Source organism: Canis lupus, chromosome 6, assembly GCF_048164855.1.
Source record: "Canis lupus baileyi chromosome 6, mCanLup2.hap1, whole genome shotgun sequence".
NCBI classification, from domain to species: Eukaryota; Metazoa; Chordata; class Mammalia; order Carnivora; family Canidae; genus Canis; species Canis lupus.
Window position 1 is genome coordinate 1,901,101 of NC_132843.1, and position 14,959 is coordinate 1,916,059.

The window sequence follows — 14,959 nt, forward strand, 5'->3', positions numbered from 1 at the left end:
CTTTGCCAATTAACAAAATGATATTACATTATTTGGGGGAAGGGGAGGCCAGAGATATACACTTAACTTGGGGCAATGGAAGGAAGGCAGAGAATAAAACAAAAGAGAAACTTTTAATTTAAATTTGCATCATTTCTAAATGCTTAAAAAATTTAAAATTCTTTTAAATGTCATGGATGTTTCACTAATGTTCCACAACTATTTGTATATATCATCTATTTCTTGTCCATGTGCATATGTTAAATAGTTGTTTATAGCAGTTCATTATTTTATACTCTTTTCTTACTAATGTTATATCAAATGTTTTCCACATTTCTCTTTAGTTTTCTTTATAATATTTTTAACGGCTACATAATATTACATTGAGTTAAGAGGATATAGTTTACTTGACCCAATCCCTTATTTTGTTCCTAAATATAATTCTTTCCTTTGGTTACTTCCCTAGGATACATTCCAAGGTATTAGCATTCTAATAACTTTTGGTGGATATTTCTTTATAGAAACTCACTATTTTCTACTATTTTTTATCTTATAGATGCAATTTACACGACTGCAAAATAATCCAAGATTAGGGATCTCTGGGTGGCGCAGCGGTTTGGCGCCTGCCTTTGGCCCAGGGCGCGATCCTGGGGACCCGGGATCGAATCCCACGTCGGGCTCCCGGTGCATGGAGCCTGCTTCTCCCTCTGCCTGTGTCTCTGCGCCTCTCTCTCTCTCTCTCTGTGACTATCATAAATAAATAAAAATTAAAAAAAAAATAATCCAAGATTACACCATATCTTTAGGAAACAAATTTTAAAATGGTTTAAAGTTATTGGCAGGTGGACTCAACAGAACAATCCAACAAGGAAACAGCAAGAACTGGACTGCCTCCTGGGATGGGAAGCACCCAGAAGTATCCTCAGTGATGCTCTCAAAACAATCTTTATATTGGGAAGAAGTCTACGGTACAATGACTGAGATCTCTGTCTACAGCAGTAGTTGATGTCAGACTAAGGTAAAGTTCTTTAGAGATGAGCTGATATTTCCCTCCAGAGACTCTGTTACACCCTAACCACCATGGAACCCAAAGCTATCCGGGATTTGATGGGAGCCTGAGACTGCTCCCTTCGGGCGTTGGGCAGGTTTGTCCTCCTGTGTAACGTCGTTCCACTGAAAGAAAACTCTGTCAACTGCAGAGACTGGATCACATCTGACCGCGCAGCCTCAGAATGAGGCGAGAGAAGGCGGCAGAGGGCAGACGGGCCAGGCCCGCAAGGGGACAGCATTTCGAAAATGCCATCAGGTCTTCCCGGCCTTGCAACATTCGCTCAGCCCATCCACCTGGACTGCCATTTCCTTCTAGTTGCATCCTGAGGGCTCGGCAGGCCAGAGGAGGGCTCTGTGCCCTAAATGTGCCCCTTGGAGGGGAAGGGACCAGGGCGGCCAGACACCGCTCCAAGACGAAACCGAAAACACGAAAGAAATGCCGCTGCAGCGTGGAAACCGTGTGCCTCAGCCCTGCCAGGAACTGGGCGGAGGGGGCTCGGGAATCCCAGCCGCCACGGGGCTTCGGCCTTTCCCCTCGTCTCTACGTTGGCCCTGCCTCCGACCTGGTCTTCCAGGTCCCTCCCCTCCACTGCCCTGCACCTCCCCAGGCGCCCCATACCCTCCCTCCTGTCTGTTACTGCATTGGTAGGGCTGGGCCTCTGTCACAAACAGCAAATGGCCCTAGTTGCTGCCACTGGTGTTAACAGGTGAATGGCGCACAGGCGTGAGGTGCTGTCAGGCACCCAACGAGGGCTGTGACGGAGCGCCTGCCGCACGAGGCTCAGGATCTGGTGGGACATGTGCAAAGTACAGTGTGACGGCAGCCTGACGTGCCCACCTGGCCAGGCTACGGTACCCGTCGTGTGCTCGGACATCCATCTAGACGCTGCTGTGATCACGTAGCCACGGGTGTGACTGATATTTACAATCAGCCAACTTTAACAACAGCAAATTACTCTCTAGTATGTGGGTGCATCTCATCACATCAGCTGAAGTCCCTGAGTGGAGACTGAGGTTTTCTGAAGTAAAAGAAGAAATTCTTTCTCAAAATTATTACACAAAAATCCTGTCTGAGTTTCTGGCCTCCCGCCCTGCACTGTGGATCTAAGATTTAAGACTGCAGCATTAACGCTGACCCACATTTTGAGCCTGCCCCAATGGATTTCAGACTTGCCAGCCACTACAATCACGAAAGCCAGTTCCCTAAAATAATTCTCAATCTCCCATTTTCCATGTACACACACATGCTCATGTGTACATCCTACTGGTTCTGTTTCTCTGGAGAAACTTTCATCAGGGAGGCACACTAGTAAGTAAGGGCAAGAGCAGTTACGCTGCCTGTCCGACATGATTGGCAGCTCTCTCTGTTCATTGCAACCAGGCATGTTCTGTCCCCAATTCCTAAGTGTATCACTTACCCGATACTCACTTAACCTAAGTCCGTTGAAAGGAAATAGCTTTATTTTAGTAAATTCTTCCCTATTATATGCCTAAGAGTTTTAGTCTCTTATTTTCACTTACTTTTCTATCTCTGATTTTTGGTTTTCTAGAAATATCTCTACTGACTCAATAAGAGTCTGCTCAACATCATTACAAATCCATAAATGCCATCAACTTAGATGTCACACTTTCTTCTACTCGTAATTAAAGTGTTTTCACTAGATAGACTGTAAAGCTTTTGTATGTTTCTTCACCTGAAAAGATCTATTGTAATTCAGAATGTTTGCTATTTTCTAGAAGGTGGTCATGGGGGCTTTTCCCTTCTTCTAAGTCATTCTGAGTGAACACATGGCCTCAAACATCCTACCTACCTTAACAATATAGTGCTGGCATAGATGTCATCTCCGACCTACAGAAAATGTGTGTTTAAAATGCCAACTGCAAGTACAAAGCAGTAATGTCAAACTATCCCTCTATTTTGGGCAATGACACACACTAAACAGCAGGTGTGAATTTTCTCTGAGACTTGACATCGACGCCTTGTTTCTTTCTTACTACTCCCACAATGGCTCGGTTTGATCTACACTCATCCATGACACATTCCTACTTGCTGATTTTCTAGTGACTCTGTATGTAAATAAAATAAGTAGAAACACAAAACCCCAATGGATAAATTCTACCTTCTTATAAAATCAAACCTCCTCAGCTGAACGTGCTTCTATGAAAACACAGGTGAACTGCCGCAGCCAGCTCTCGCGTGTGCTTGCAGAGCAAGAAAGAGAACTCAGAACTCATCTGTAATTAACAGCAACGGCAGGTCTGCTCATACACAATTCAGACAGAGCACTCCCAACTATTATATAGAAAATCAAAAGATTTCCAAATGGAGCAAACTATAGAAAAGTTCTGTCAAGGTTACATGACAACTATGTGGTTGAAAGCTTTTCTCTCCTATGAAACATAAAGTACTTAAGGAGATATTTGTAAGGAAACAAATCCCAGCCATTATTTTAAAGAATTATTAGCATCATTTCAAATACAAATTTGGTCTATGATCATTTCATCGACCCGTGTCCCATTCAAACATGCGATTCTCAGTCACAGACAGCATGCGGCATGCAGTAAGTGGACAGCAGAGGTTAATAACCTGGAAGCATATGATCTGAGAATGTGAGAGCAAGTTAAAGACAAGAGTTCCTCTCCATTGTCACTGAGGGTCGAGAAGCAGTGCTGAAGCGTAGAACAGTGGGAGTGGGGGAAATACAGTTTGTCCAACACATAAACATATCTCCGCAAGTGGCGGCAGGTATAACTGAAAGACAAAGGTAAAAGGAGAAAAACAGAAAGAGAGTTTTCCTTTGAAAACATAAACCATTCTCAATTGTCCTCAAAGCTCTGTGTATTTTCACTAGATGGTGCCCAAGAAAAAACAACTGTTAAAAGAGAATATTAAAAAGATAAAAAGGAAAACAACCTAATTAAAAATGAGCAAAAGATCTAAACAAATACCTCACCAAAGAAGATATACTGATGGCAAATAAGCACATGGGAAGATGCTCCCCACCACATATTGTTAAGGAAATGCAAATTTAAACAATGAAATACCACTAGAAACCCATCAGAATGGCCCAAACCCAGAACACTGACGACAACACCAAAAGCAGGTGAGGAGGTGGAGCGACAGGAGCTCTCATGTGCTGCTGGTGGGAATGTACAAATCTCATGGCCATTTGGGAAGACAGTTTCAGTTTTCTTATAAAACTAAACATATTCTTACCATATGATCCAGCAATCATGCTCCGTTGTATTTACTCAAATAAGCTGGAAATTTCTGTCCACATAAACACCTACACATGGATGTTTATATCAGTTTTCATAATTGCCAAAACTTGGAAGCAGTCAAGATGTCATATCCAGAAGATGGAATATTATATTCAGTACTAAAAAGGAATGAACTATCAAACCATGAAAAGACACTGAGGAATCTTATATGCGTATCACTCAGTGAAAGAAGACAATCTAAAAAGTCTACATACTGTATGATTCCAACTTCATGACATTGTAGAAAAAGGCAAAACCCCGCAGAAGGTCAAAAAAATATCAGTGACTGCCAGAGGTTAATGGGGAGAGAGGAATGAATAGGCAGGGCACAGAGGACTTTTAGGGCAGTGCAATATTCCTTATGATACCATAATGGTGTATACAGGTCATTATACATTCGTCAAACCCACCAAGAGTGCACCCCAATATAAACTATGGTCTCTGAGTGATAACGATATGTCAAGGTAGGTTCATCAACTACAATAAATTTCTCACTTCTTGTGTAGAACCATAGCAGGGGATGCTGCGTGTGGGGAGACAGGGTACATATGGCAAATCTCTGTACTTTCTGCTCCATTTTGCTATGAACTTAGAACTGCTCTTAAAAAGGCTATTTCAAAGCGGGGAAGATATATTGACAGGGGAAAAGTTTCAAAATATGATGGTGTCATTAGTTAACCATGTGAAATCTGCCTTGGCAGAGCAAAGCAGTGTGAGAGATTTTTCTCTCTACAATACTACAAATACATTCCTGGAAGAAAGACAATAATAGTACAGCAGTATGGAATATACCACGGTAGAGGAACACAGAATTAGGAGTTAGAAAACTTCAAAATCTGGATCCAGCGCAGCCACTGGAAGTTTTGGGACAGTGGGGATTTGATCTCTCCAAACCTCAATCCCACAAATTGCAACAGAGAAAAACGTCAAATTATTCCAAATTTTTGAAGTGATACTTAAATTATTATCGCCAGAGTATTTCCATTGTGCCACTTTTCAGACCACTTGAAAATAACAAGTTTGAAAGAGGGAAATGCCAAATCAATCTGACAAGGTGAATCAATAAAACCGTAAGCACATCACCATCAACAGATATGCATAAACTACTAGAGTCTTTGAGAACCTTACCTAGATATCCATGCCAAAAATATACCAAGTCCCAAGTTTTATTTTGGGAATAAACTAATAAAACTAATAGATTAAAAGATCAGAAACAGGCAAATTTCCAAAACTTGGGCAATCCAATCACCTATTCGACCTATCAAGCAGCCCATCTACTCATCACCAAGCAGTATCTACTATAGGTGGCACAGTGGAACTGTTCAGGACTCTGAAGACAGAGTGAGGAAGAAAATGCACATAACTCTCTCCTGAGGAGCTTACAGGATAGAAGGAAAGGCACTTATTAGGCAATAACAAGATCCCCCTGAAACAGTATAATTTCTAACTGTAATGAGTGCACTATGCAAGGACAGGTATAGGGTGCCCTAAGAGTAGTAAAATGGAGCTCTTGCTCTGAGATTTGGAAGTTCAGAAAGGGCTCCTGCAAAGTGAATTTTAAGCTGACATCTTAAGAAGGAATGGAAGTTAGCTACATAGAGTATGGACTGAGGGAGAGGAGTTGTGAATAAACTAAAAATCTATTACAAACAATATGTGAATATTGTAAGGAGAGTGGGTTATAAATTAACAGCCTTTCTCTGTTCAAAAAAAACAATCAGGTTTCTTTTTAATTGAAGTGCAGTGATACACAATGTTACACTAGTTTCAGGTGTATAACACAAGTGTATGCCTTATGCTGTGCTCACAGTGTAGTAGCATGTCACCATACAACACTATTACAAGACCACTGACTATATTTCCTATGTTATATCTTTCATCCCCGTGACTTATTCATTATATAACTGAAAGCCTGTATTTTCACTCCCTCACTTCCCCCCGCCTCTGGCAACCATCAGTTTGTTCTCTTTTGGTTTCTGCTTTTTGTTTGTTTTGAAAAACAATTTTTTTTTTTTAAATTTAAGAGAAAGACAGTACAAAGTCTGAGGGAGAGGGAGGGCAAGAGAATCCTAAGCAGGCTCCATGCCCAGCATGTAGCCTGACTCAAGGCTCGATCTCATGACCTTGAGATCGTGACCTGATCTGAAACCAAGAGTTGGACACTTAACCAACTGAGCCACCCGTGTGCCCTGAAAAAACAATCAGTTTTTAAAAATATAGAAAATGATTCTATTCCAATGACAGCAAAATGTGATGAAATATCTAAGAGTAACATACAAATATCCATGAAAAAAATCTTTAAAATAGTAACAAAAGATTTAAAAGAATTGATAAAATAGAAAAACAAATAATTTCATATGGGAAACTCGAGGATTATAAAGTCACTAAATATTTAGGTGCTAGTCTAAAAATTCATATTCTCAAATATATCAAAGGATGTTAAAAAAAAAAGAAACTAGACATGTTAATTCTGAAGTCCATATAGAAAGTTAAACATTTAAGAAAAGCCAGAAAACTCTGAAAAACTATAGTTATAAGATGCGACTAGCTCTACCACCATTAAAAAATATTAAAAAATACTGTAGAGTGACATTACCAGAAACAGTATGGCACACAAGTACAAGAACACAAGAAGAGAGTGAAAGAAGAGAAAGATAAAGGTGGCATATAAAACAGAAGATCAAAAAAATAAAATAAAATAAAACAGAAGATCAGATGAATTAATCAATAAATGATATTGGGATAACTTAGCAGATAACTAGGAAAAAACACAGCTGACTGTTCACCTCTTAAATCAAAAGAAATGCCAGGTTGATCAAAGATTGGAAGGTAAAAATAAAACTACAAAAGTTAAAAAATAAACCATATACCTGAGAGCCATTAAAAAATGGTTGCCTGGGTGGTTCAGAGGTTTGGCGCATGCCTTCAGCTCAGGGCGTGATCCTAGGGTCCCAGGATCGAGTCCTGCATCGGGCTCCTCGCAGGGAGCCTGCTTCTCTCTCTGCCTGTGTCTTTGCCCCCCTAACCTGTGTCTCTCATGAATAAATAAAATCTTTACAAAAAACGAGTCACAAATTTGACCACATAAAAATGGAAAATAGAAATAGAAGACACAACACAATCACTTTTTCACTGTGCCTTTTGTATAGTATGAGCTTTCCACCATTTTCACATATCAGACATAAATTAATGACTGAATAATTTTTTAAAATTGAAAGGAGCAATTATTTTGGAGGGAATATGCTAAAGCAGAGATTTACACAAGTTCCAGGATCCAAAAGAAGTTCAGTATGGCTGCTGTATATTGGAAAAATGGTAAAAGGTCACGTAGGCTCATGCAGTGCCTTGCAAGTTATAAGCTTTATCCCATTATGAAAAACTAAGATGGGTCTGAGTGTGGAGCAACTAGATATGGTTTACTTTTTTAAAGATGCATTTCTGCAATATGAAGATAAAATTGGAGAGGGGCAAAAGTTGAAAGATACAACCAGAAGCACCAAGGGTGGAAAAGCAAAGACCAGTAAGCAGCCACTGCAATAGATCATGCAAGTATTGCTGATGATGGCTTAGAGCAGGAGACAGCTGATACAAAACTATTTTAGAGGTAAAACCAATGGGACTGGGGCACCTGAGTGGCTCAGTAGGTTAAGTGTCTGCCTTCAGCTCAGGTCATGATCCTAGGGTCCTGGGATCAATCCCCATGTCTGGCTTTCTGGCTCAGAGGAAGTCTGCTTCTCCTGCTTCCTCTCCCTCTGCCCCTCTCCCCCCACTCGTGTTCTCTCTTTCTGTGTATCTCAAATAAATAAATAAAATACTTAAAAACAAAACAAAACAAAACAATGGGACTTGCTAATTGACTGGAATGGAGTTGGTGTCAGTGGAGAAAGATACCAAGAATCCTTCCCTGATTTCTAGTATTAGGAATTGTATGAAAGTACACTTTCTGAGATAGGAGAAACCAGAGGAGGGCTAGGTTTTATGGAGAAGATCATGAGTTTAGTTTTGGACATGCTCAGTTTCAGATACTGCAGCTGTGAGATGTCAGCAAATGCTGGTACCCATACAAGCTTGATGCCAAGAGAGGTGTGGACTAACTCAGAGACAGAGATGGATATAGACAGACACACAGATGGAGGTCAAAGCTCCAAGAACATATATGAGATTACCTAATGTCAGAGGGAAAAGACAGGGCCTGGACCAAGAAATTCCAGGATTCACAAGTCACAGGGAGGGGTGCTGGTAGAGAATACTCACTCGTAGCTAGAGAAGTCAGGAGAAAATCTAAGAATGCTGTCACAAGGTGTTTCAGGAAGGTCATGTGACGATATACCTTTAAGATGACTTCCGTATATGCTAAGCAAATATAAATCTTAAACTTTCAAATTGTGTGACTGATACAGTTAACACATTCTTAGAAAAGGAGCTCCTGTTCAATTTAGAAAAGTTCCTTCCTCTTAATAATCTTGAAATATTATTATATTATTTAATAGAGACTGAATGGAAATAGCCCTGGTGATTAGCAGACATATGAGAGATATAACCTCATTATGAGAAAAACTCTTTGGTTCCACCACTTTTAACTTACAAAACAAAACAAAACAAAAAAAAACCAACAACAAAAACCCAAGAAATGAACAAACAAAAAAATACAGCTAGCTTTTTAATCACAATTCTATCATGAAGCCTATCTTAATATTTTCATAGCAATTTTAATAATTGAAAAAAATGAACTCAAAACTAACCCTAGACTTTGACACTGTTACTTTAACTTCCGCTCAATTAATCTGTATTCCTTAAATATAAATCAAGGCACAGAAAACTGGCTTTTAATTACATGAAGCTGTCATTATTAACTATGAGCATCCAATGGATAGTGTTTATTGGTTGCTGAACAAGATTTTTATTATGAAATTATCTTAAAAACATAAATGATTCAAAAGAAAGGCACAGATATGAAAATGGATTGAAAAATAGGATGTTGCATTTATTTCAGCATTTCATAGCTATACCCAACAAAAGAATCTCTTCTAATCATTCTTAGTTATATGGTATCTGATTAAAATCTTGCTCTGACAAAAAGATCAACATCCTGGTTATCTTTTTCTAGATACACTCTCATTTTTAAATACTCTTAAAACACAGTGGTAATATTACTATTATCTTCCATGAATTGAATAGTATAATTCTTTTTGATAAACACAGGATCACATTAAGTTTTTATCAATTGCTCATGTTAAACTGGTGACCAAGTGCAATGCATTACAGAACAATCTTATCAATCCTTTATTTTGCAACTCATCTTTTGGAATTGAAGTAAGGAAATGTCATCTTGCAGAGCTTGACTTCATTTTAAAATGTGAAGCTCATTTTGAATATAGATTCTGACTTTGTCATCTATAAAACTGGGAATACCATTCATGATTTCTTCTAAAAAGTTATTAATAGAAGTACTGAATAGAAATAGGTCAAGGGCAGATCTAGAAAAATGCACTAGAGATCTGTGTGTCAGCCACCAGGCCATACAGAAACACCAGGCAACAGCTTTTTGATCTGTTTTTCATCAATATATGAAGGAGGAATCAGAAAAAAGAAACACTCTCACATTTCTGACCTCTTTATTTTTCTGTCCCCATATAACCACTGTGATAATTAAAAAGCATCACAATCCTTATTTAACAAATAATAAAACTGCAGAATAAAGACAGTAAGTGGCACACTGACCATCCTATCAGTCACGGAAGAATTCCTCTCAGTGGAATCCACCAACAATTGAGTCATACTCAGGGCCTGAGGTTCGTAACTCGATAAACCAACATCCAAGCTCAGGACCCGCCTTCTCTAGAAGCTCCGCAAGTCTGTACCTCCCATTTCTCCCAAACAAAAGTCTCAAGAACCTCATAATGTCTAAAATAGAGTTAAAGAAATTTTCTTAAGTGGGTTTATAACTAGATATTTTTATTGAGTCCTGGAAAGGACTGTGTTAAGGTGATGGTGATTCACATTTTTAAGCAAGCAATCACAGTTAATATTATCAGTAAAGAGACATCATATATCTCCTGATAGGATCACAAAAGAGCTTAAATCTAATCCTGAGGAATCATAAGAATCTAAATTGAAGAGCATTTTCCAAAAAAAAAAAAAAAAAGTTTCCATATTCTTCAAATTTTGAAAGACAAAGAAAGGCAAGGGGAGCTGTTCCACACTTAAAGAAATAAAAGAGGGCAACTAAATATAATGTGATTCTGGGATTAGATCCCAGATGAGGGAGGGTTATAAGGCATCTTTTTTTTCTCTAGAAAGGAAATTAGTGACGTAAATAACAAAATTTGAGTGTCTATAGATTAGACAATATTAATTTCCTGGTTTTGATAAATGTTTTTAAGAAACAGACACTGAAGTATTTGGTGATAAAAGTAAAGGTATATCATGTCTATAAATTCTCAAATGTTTAAAAAAAAAAGAGAGACAATACAAATGGGATAAAATTTTACCATTTCAGGACTCTAAATCAAAGGTGAATGAGGAAACTAGTTTTTCTGAAATCTGCAATTTCAAGATAAAAGGTGGCTTTTTTTTTTTTTTTTTTTTTAAGATTTTATTTATTTGAGAGAGTGAGTGAGAAAGCACGACCTGGGGCAAGAGCAGAAGGAAAGGGAGAAGCAGGCTCTCCACTGGGTAGGGAGATTCTGGGATTCTGGAATCATGACCTGAGCTGAAGGCATGCTTAGCTGACTAAGGCACCCACGTGCCCCAAAGATAAAAGAGTTTTAAAAATGAATACAGTATTAAAACATAAAAAGTCATTTACTTTTTAATATAAGAAAGAAAACAGAACTAGTCTTTTTGATATATTGAATAATATCCATTTTTTAGATTATGACATTCAAATCTAGAGCACTAAAATGTCATTCTGACCTCTATACTTAAAGCTTAGGACATCAGAAAAACTAGAGCGTGGGAAGTAAGCAAATGTGGTCTGGAGCTATCCCATAAAAAATAGTCACTGTTACTTAAGAGTTGCATTTTCATAAAAAATGAAATCTCTGCAGTGCCTTCTTATATGAAAATGTCCAAGATTATGCAATGTATAGTACTGAAATGTTATTTGACATGGTTATGCTTCACCAAAGTATGAAAATGTTCTCTCCTAGAACAACACTTAAATCTGAAAAAGATCCCCAAAACCACAAGCGAAAGTGTGATGCTTTAAAAAGATCTCTGATCTTTAAAAAAAAAAAAAAAAAAAGATCTCTGAGTCAGGCTTTCTAATAATGTATTTTACAGTACCTATGACAATAAGATTATATTTTCATAGCAACTTTTTATTAATTTATTAATTATTTATATGCTTAACAAACTTTCAAAAAAAATTGAGATCACCAGGAGATTAAACTTTATGCACTATCTAGATTATTACATGTATCCTTTTCCAATGTCTATTTAAAAATATTTTTTAGAAAAAAATTGTTGATAAATTCGTTAGTAGACATAAAATACCAAGAAATTAAATTAAATTAATAATACATCTTTAGAACCTACATGAAGAAAATTACAAAAACTTACCACTGGGGATAAAAGAAGCCTTGATTAAATGAAGAGACAACAGTCTATTTCTGGACAAGAAAACAAAATATTAAATAGTGTGCCATGATCCTCCACAGACTTGAAATCCCCACAGGCATGTTAAGTTAAATTTCTACCCACGTATGACATTTGGAATTAGAAACAAGGCTGTCTACATGACAGCCTTTAAATACATGAAGAAACAGTAAACCTCTTAATTTTCTCTTTTCTGATTGACATTACACATCTTTTCTTCCATGGGCTATGATTTCTAGGTTCTTCATCGCTCTTATTACTCTCCTTTGGATATTCACATTGATTAACTTTTCAGCAATGTAATAAGCAATGTCTCACTGACAGTATTTGGAACTGCTGGTACATGGTGATGATAAAGAAGCAGACCAACTTGGTTTATTATAGTTTAAAAATTCTTTACAGACAAGACAATGCATTAGCAGAAAAACTGGTATCATCCCACCCTTGGTTTACCACTGATTATTCTTAAAATATGGCAACATAAGTGAACATATTATTCTAGATGTATTTTGGGCAGTGATGAGTAATTTACATTCCATTAGTACAGCTTTAAATTATATATGTTCAAACGTTAAATCAAAAGGGGGGGTCCCTGGGAGGCTCAGTCAATTAAGCCTCTGCCCTTGGTTCAGGTCATGATCTCAGGATCCTGGGATCAGTCCCACGATGGGCACCCTGCTCAGTGGTGACTCTGCTTCTCCTTCTCCCTTTGTTCCTCCTCCCCACAGCTCACTCTCTCTTTCTCAAATAAAATCTTAAAAAAAAAAAAAAAACTTAAAAGGAAAAAATTTCCTCAAATTGAAAACTGAAACAATTGATTTAACTGTACATTGAGTGATAAAACTACATAAAGATTTAAAAATTATAATAAATTATTTTAAAATATAGAATTGATTATATATGTTTAGTGGCATATATTCTAAGGAGAGAGGAATAAAAAAAATCCTAGGGGCACCTGGGTGGCTTGGTGGTTGAGTGTCTAACTTCAGCTCTGGGCATGACCCCAGAATCCTGGGATCAAGTCCCTACCGGGAGCCTGCTTCTCCCTCTGCCTGTGTCTCTGTCTTTCTCTCTGTGTCACTCATGAATAAATAAAATCTTAAACATTTTTTTTTAATTTTTAAAAAATCCTAAACTTCATTCACTAAGACTTAGTAGTAATATTACTATTATTTTGAGACAATTATTTGTACATATAGCACCCCTATTACCCACCACCAGATTGTGGTCTCTAAATATCATTCCCACTACAAGCCAGATCTCCTTGAAAGAATGATGGTTTCTAGGTCTGAGACAGGAAGCGTGCAAAATGAGCCTGAGACATTCTATTGGCCTTGGAACAGGGAAATAGAGTAATTATCAAAGAAGAGCGTCCTATCAAAAGACAACATAAGAGTCTCCTATCGCCCAAAGATGGCACGCTCAGAAACCAAAAAGATTAATCTACAAGTGATTGAAACACATAGTACATATATAAAAAATGAGTTCATAATAAAATTGAAAAACCAAAAAACAAAATGTTTTGTTTACTACTGAAGGTAACAAGATCAATTTCTCTTTCTGAAAATTAAATATTAAAGGAAAAGAAATAACCATTAATCCCGTCTTTGGGGATCCCTGGGTGGCGCAGCGGTTTGGCGCCTGCCTTTGGCCCAGGGTGCGATCCTGGAGACCCGGGATCGAATCCCACATCGGGCTCCCGGTGCATGGAGCCTGCTTCTCCCTCTGCCTGTGTCTCTGCGCCTCTCTCTCTCTCTCTCTCTCTGTGACTATCATAAATAAATTAAAAAAACAAAACAAAACAAAACAAAAAACAAAACCTTAATTAAAAAAAAAAAATCCCGTCTTTGCAAGCAAACCTACTTGGAAACAAAGAATTCTACCTAAAAATATGCATGTGATATTATATTTAAAAATTTCCTGGGGTGCCTGGCTGGCTCAGTCAGAAGAGCATGATGCTCCCAATCTCAGGGTCGTGAGTTCAAGCCTCATGCTGGGTGTAGAGATTACTTACAAATCAAATCTTAAAAAAATAAATTTTCCTTCTGGCAGCCTGTAATGAAACAACTAATTCAGTAAAAGATCATCAATGGATGAAACCAACACATGAAAAAACAATGATATAATTTAGAAGGAAAGGATTAGGCTATCACCAACTAAACCTACTGATTAATCTTAGTATCTCTGGGATAATTAGACATTATGTGTTTCCTAATACTCTGCAATATGAAATATACAGGAACGCTTATATGAAGAACTTTTGCCAAAGAAGTTGAATCTCAATGATCTATTCCTCAGAGTTAACTTTCAGTTTGCAGAAGAAATCAATGTTAGCCAAAACAAATTAAAGGACACAAGAAAAAGCAAAGAGATAAACTGGGATATGTGTGATATTCTGTAAAACAGCTGTTGATCAACTAATCAAAGTTTCGAGTTAAAAAAAAAAAAGAAGAAGAAAAAGGACAGTGGAGATACACCTCTAGATCAGGGATTAGTAGCCTTTTCTAAAGAGCCAGATGTGAACATTTTAGGTTTGTGGGCCATGCTGTCTTTCTTACAACTACTAAACTCTGTAATTAGTGCAAAAAAGCAGCTATAGACAAGATGCAAATAAACAGTCATTGCTGTGTTCTAATAAAACTTTATTTTAAAAATCCTGATCCTGCTCTAGGTTGAAATAATCCTAAGTGACATGACTATTTAATGTGGTGTGAAGACCTTGTCTGGACCTGGATTTGAAATGACCAAAATAAACAGGTACTTTTAAATCAGGCACAATATGAATATTGATTTGATATCAGATTAAGGAACTCTTCATTTTTTTATGTGGACAAACTAATCAAGCTAATGGAAATAGGTAATAGGTGCTGATGGAAATAGGTAATAGGTGCTAAAAATAGGGAAACTTCAACTGATCAGATAGGTCAGGAAAGTTTTCCCTATGAAAGTAATGATTCAGCCAAGATTTAGAGGATGAATAAAGATAAGCAGGAAGAGAATACAAGCAGAAGGAATGACACAGACTAAAGATCTGTGTAGATGTGGAGGAGGGGGGAGTAAAAGGGGCCTG

The 14,959-nt window shown here is 37.6% G+C and overlaps 1 protein-coding gene and 1 long non-coding RNA gene across 5 annotated transcripts in view; one reads left to right on the top strand and one right to left on the bottom strand.

The window, feature by feature from the left end:
* DYM (dymeclin) overlaps positions 1-14,959 on the bottom strand; it is a 342,875-nt gene that overhangs the window by 132,595 nt on the left and 195,321 nt on the right. For 3 of the 4 annotated variants that reach the window (XM_072828551.1, XM_072828554.1, XM_072828552.1), the window contains one exon: positions 3,617-3,781. The exons of the other annotated variant lie outside the window; for it this stretch is intronic. In XM_072828551.1, coding sequence (XP_072684652.1) covers positions 3,617-3,781 — 165 coding nt within the window. The remainder of the gene's footprint in view (positions 1-3,616; positions 3,782-14,959) is intronic. 4 annotated transcript variants of the gene reach the window in all.
* Positions 4,696-14,959, top strand: part of LOC140634888 (uncharacterized) — a 38,556-nt gene continuing 28,292 nt past the window's right edge. Inside the window, exons 1-2 of the long non-coding RNA XR_012032219.1 lie at positions 4,696-4,754; positions 14,561-14,646. This is a non-coding gene — a long non-coding RNA (uncharacterized lncRNA). The remainder of the gene's footprint in view (positions 4,755-14,560; positions 14,647-14,959) is intronic.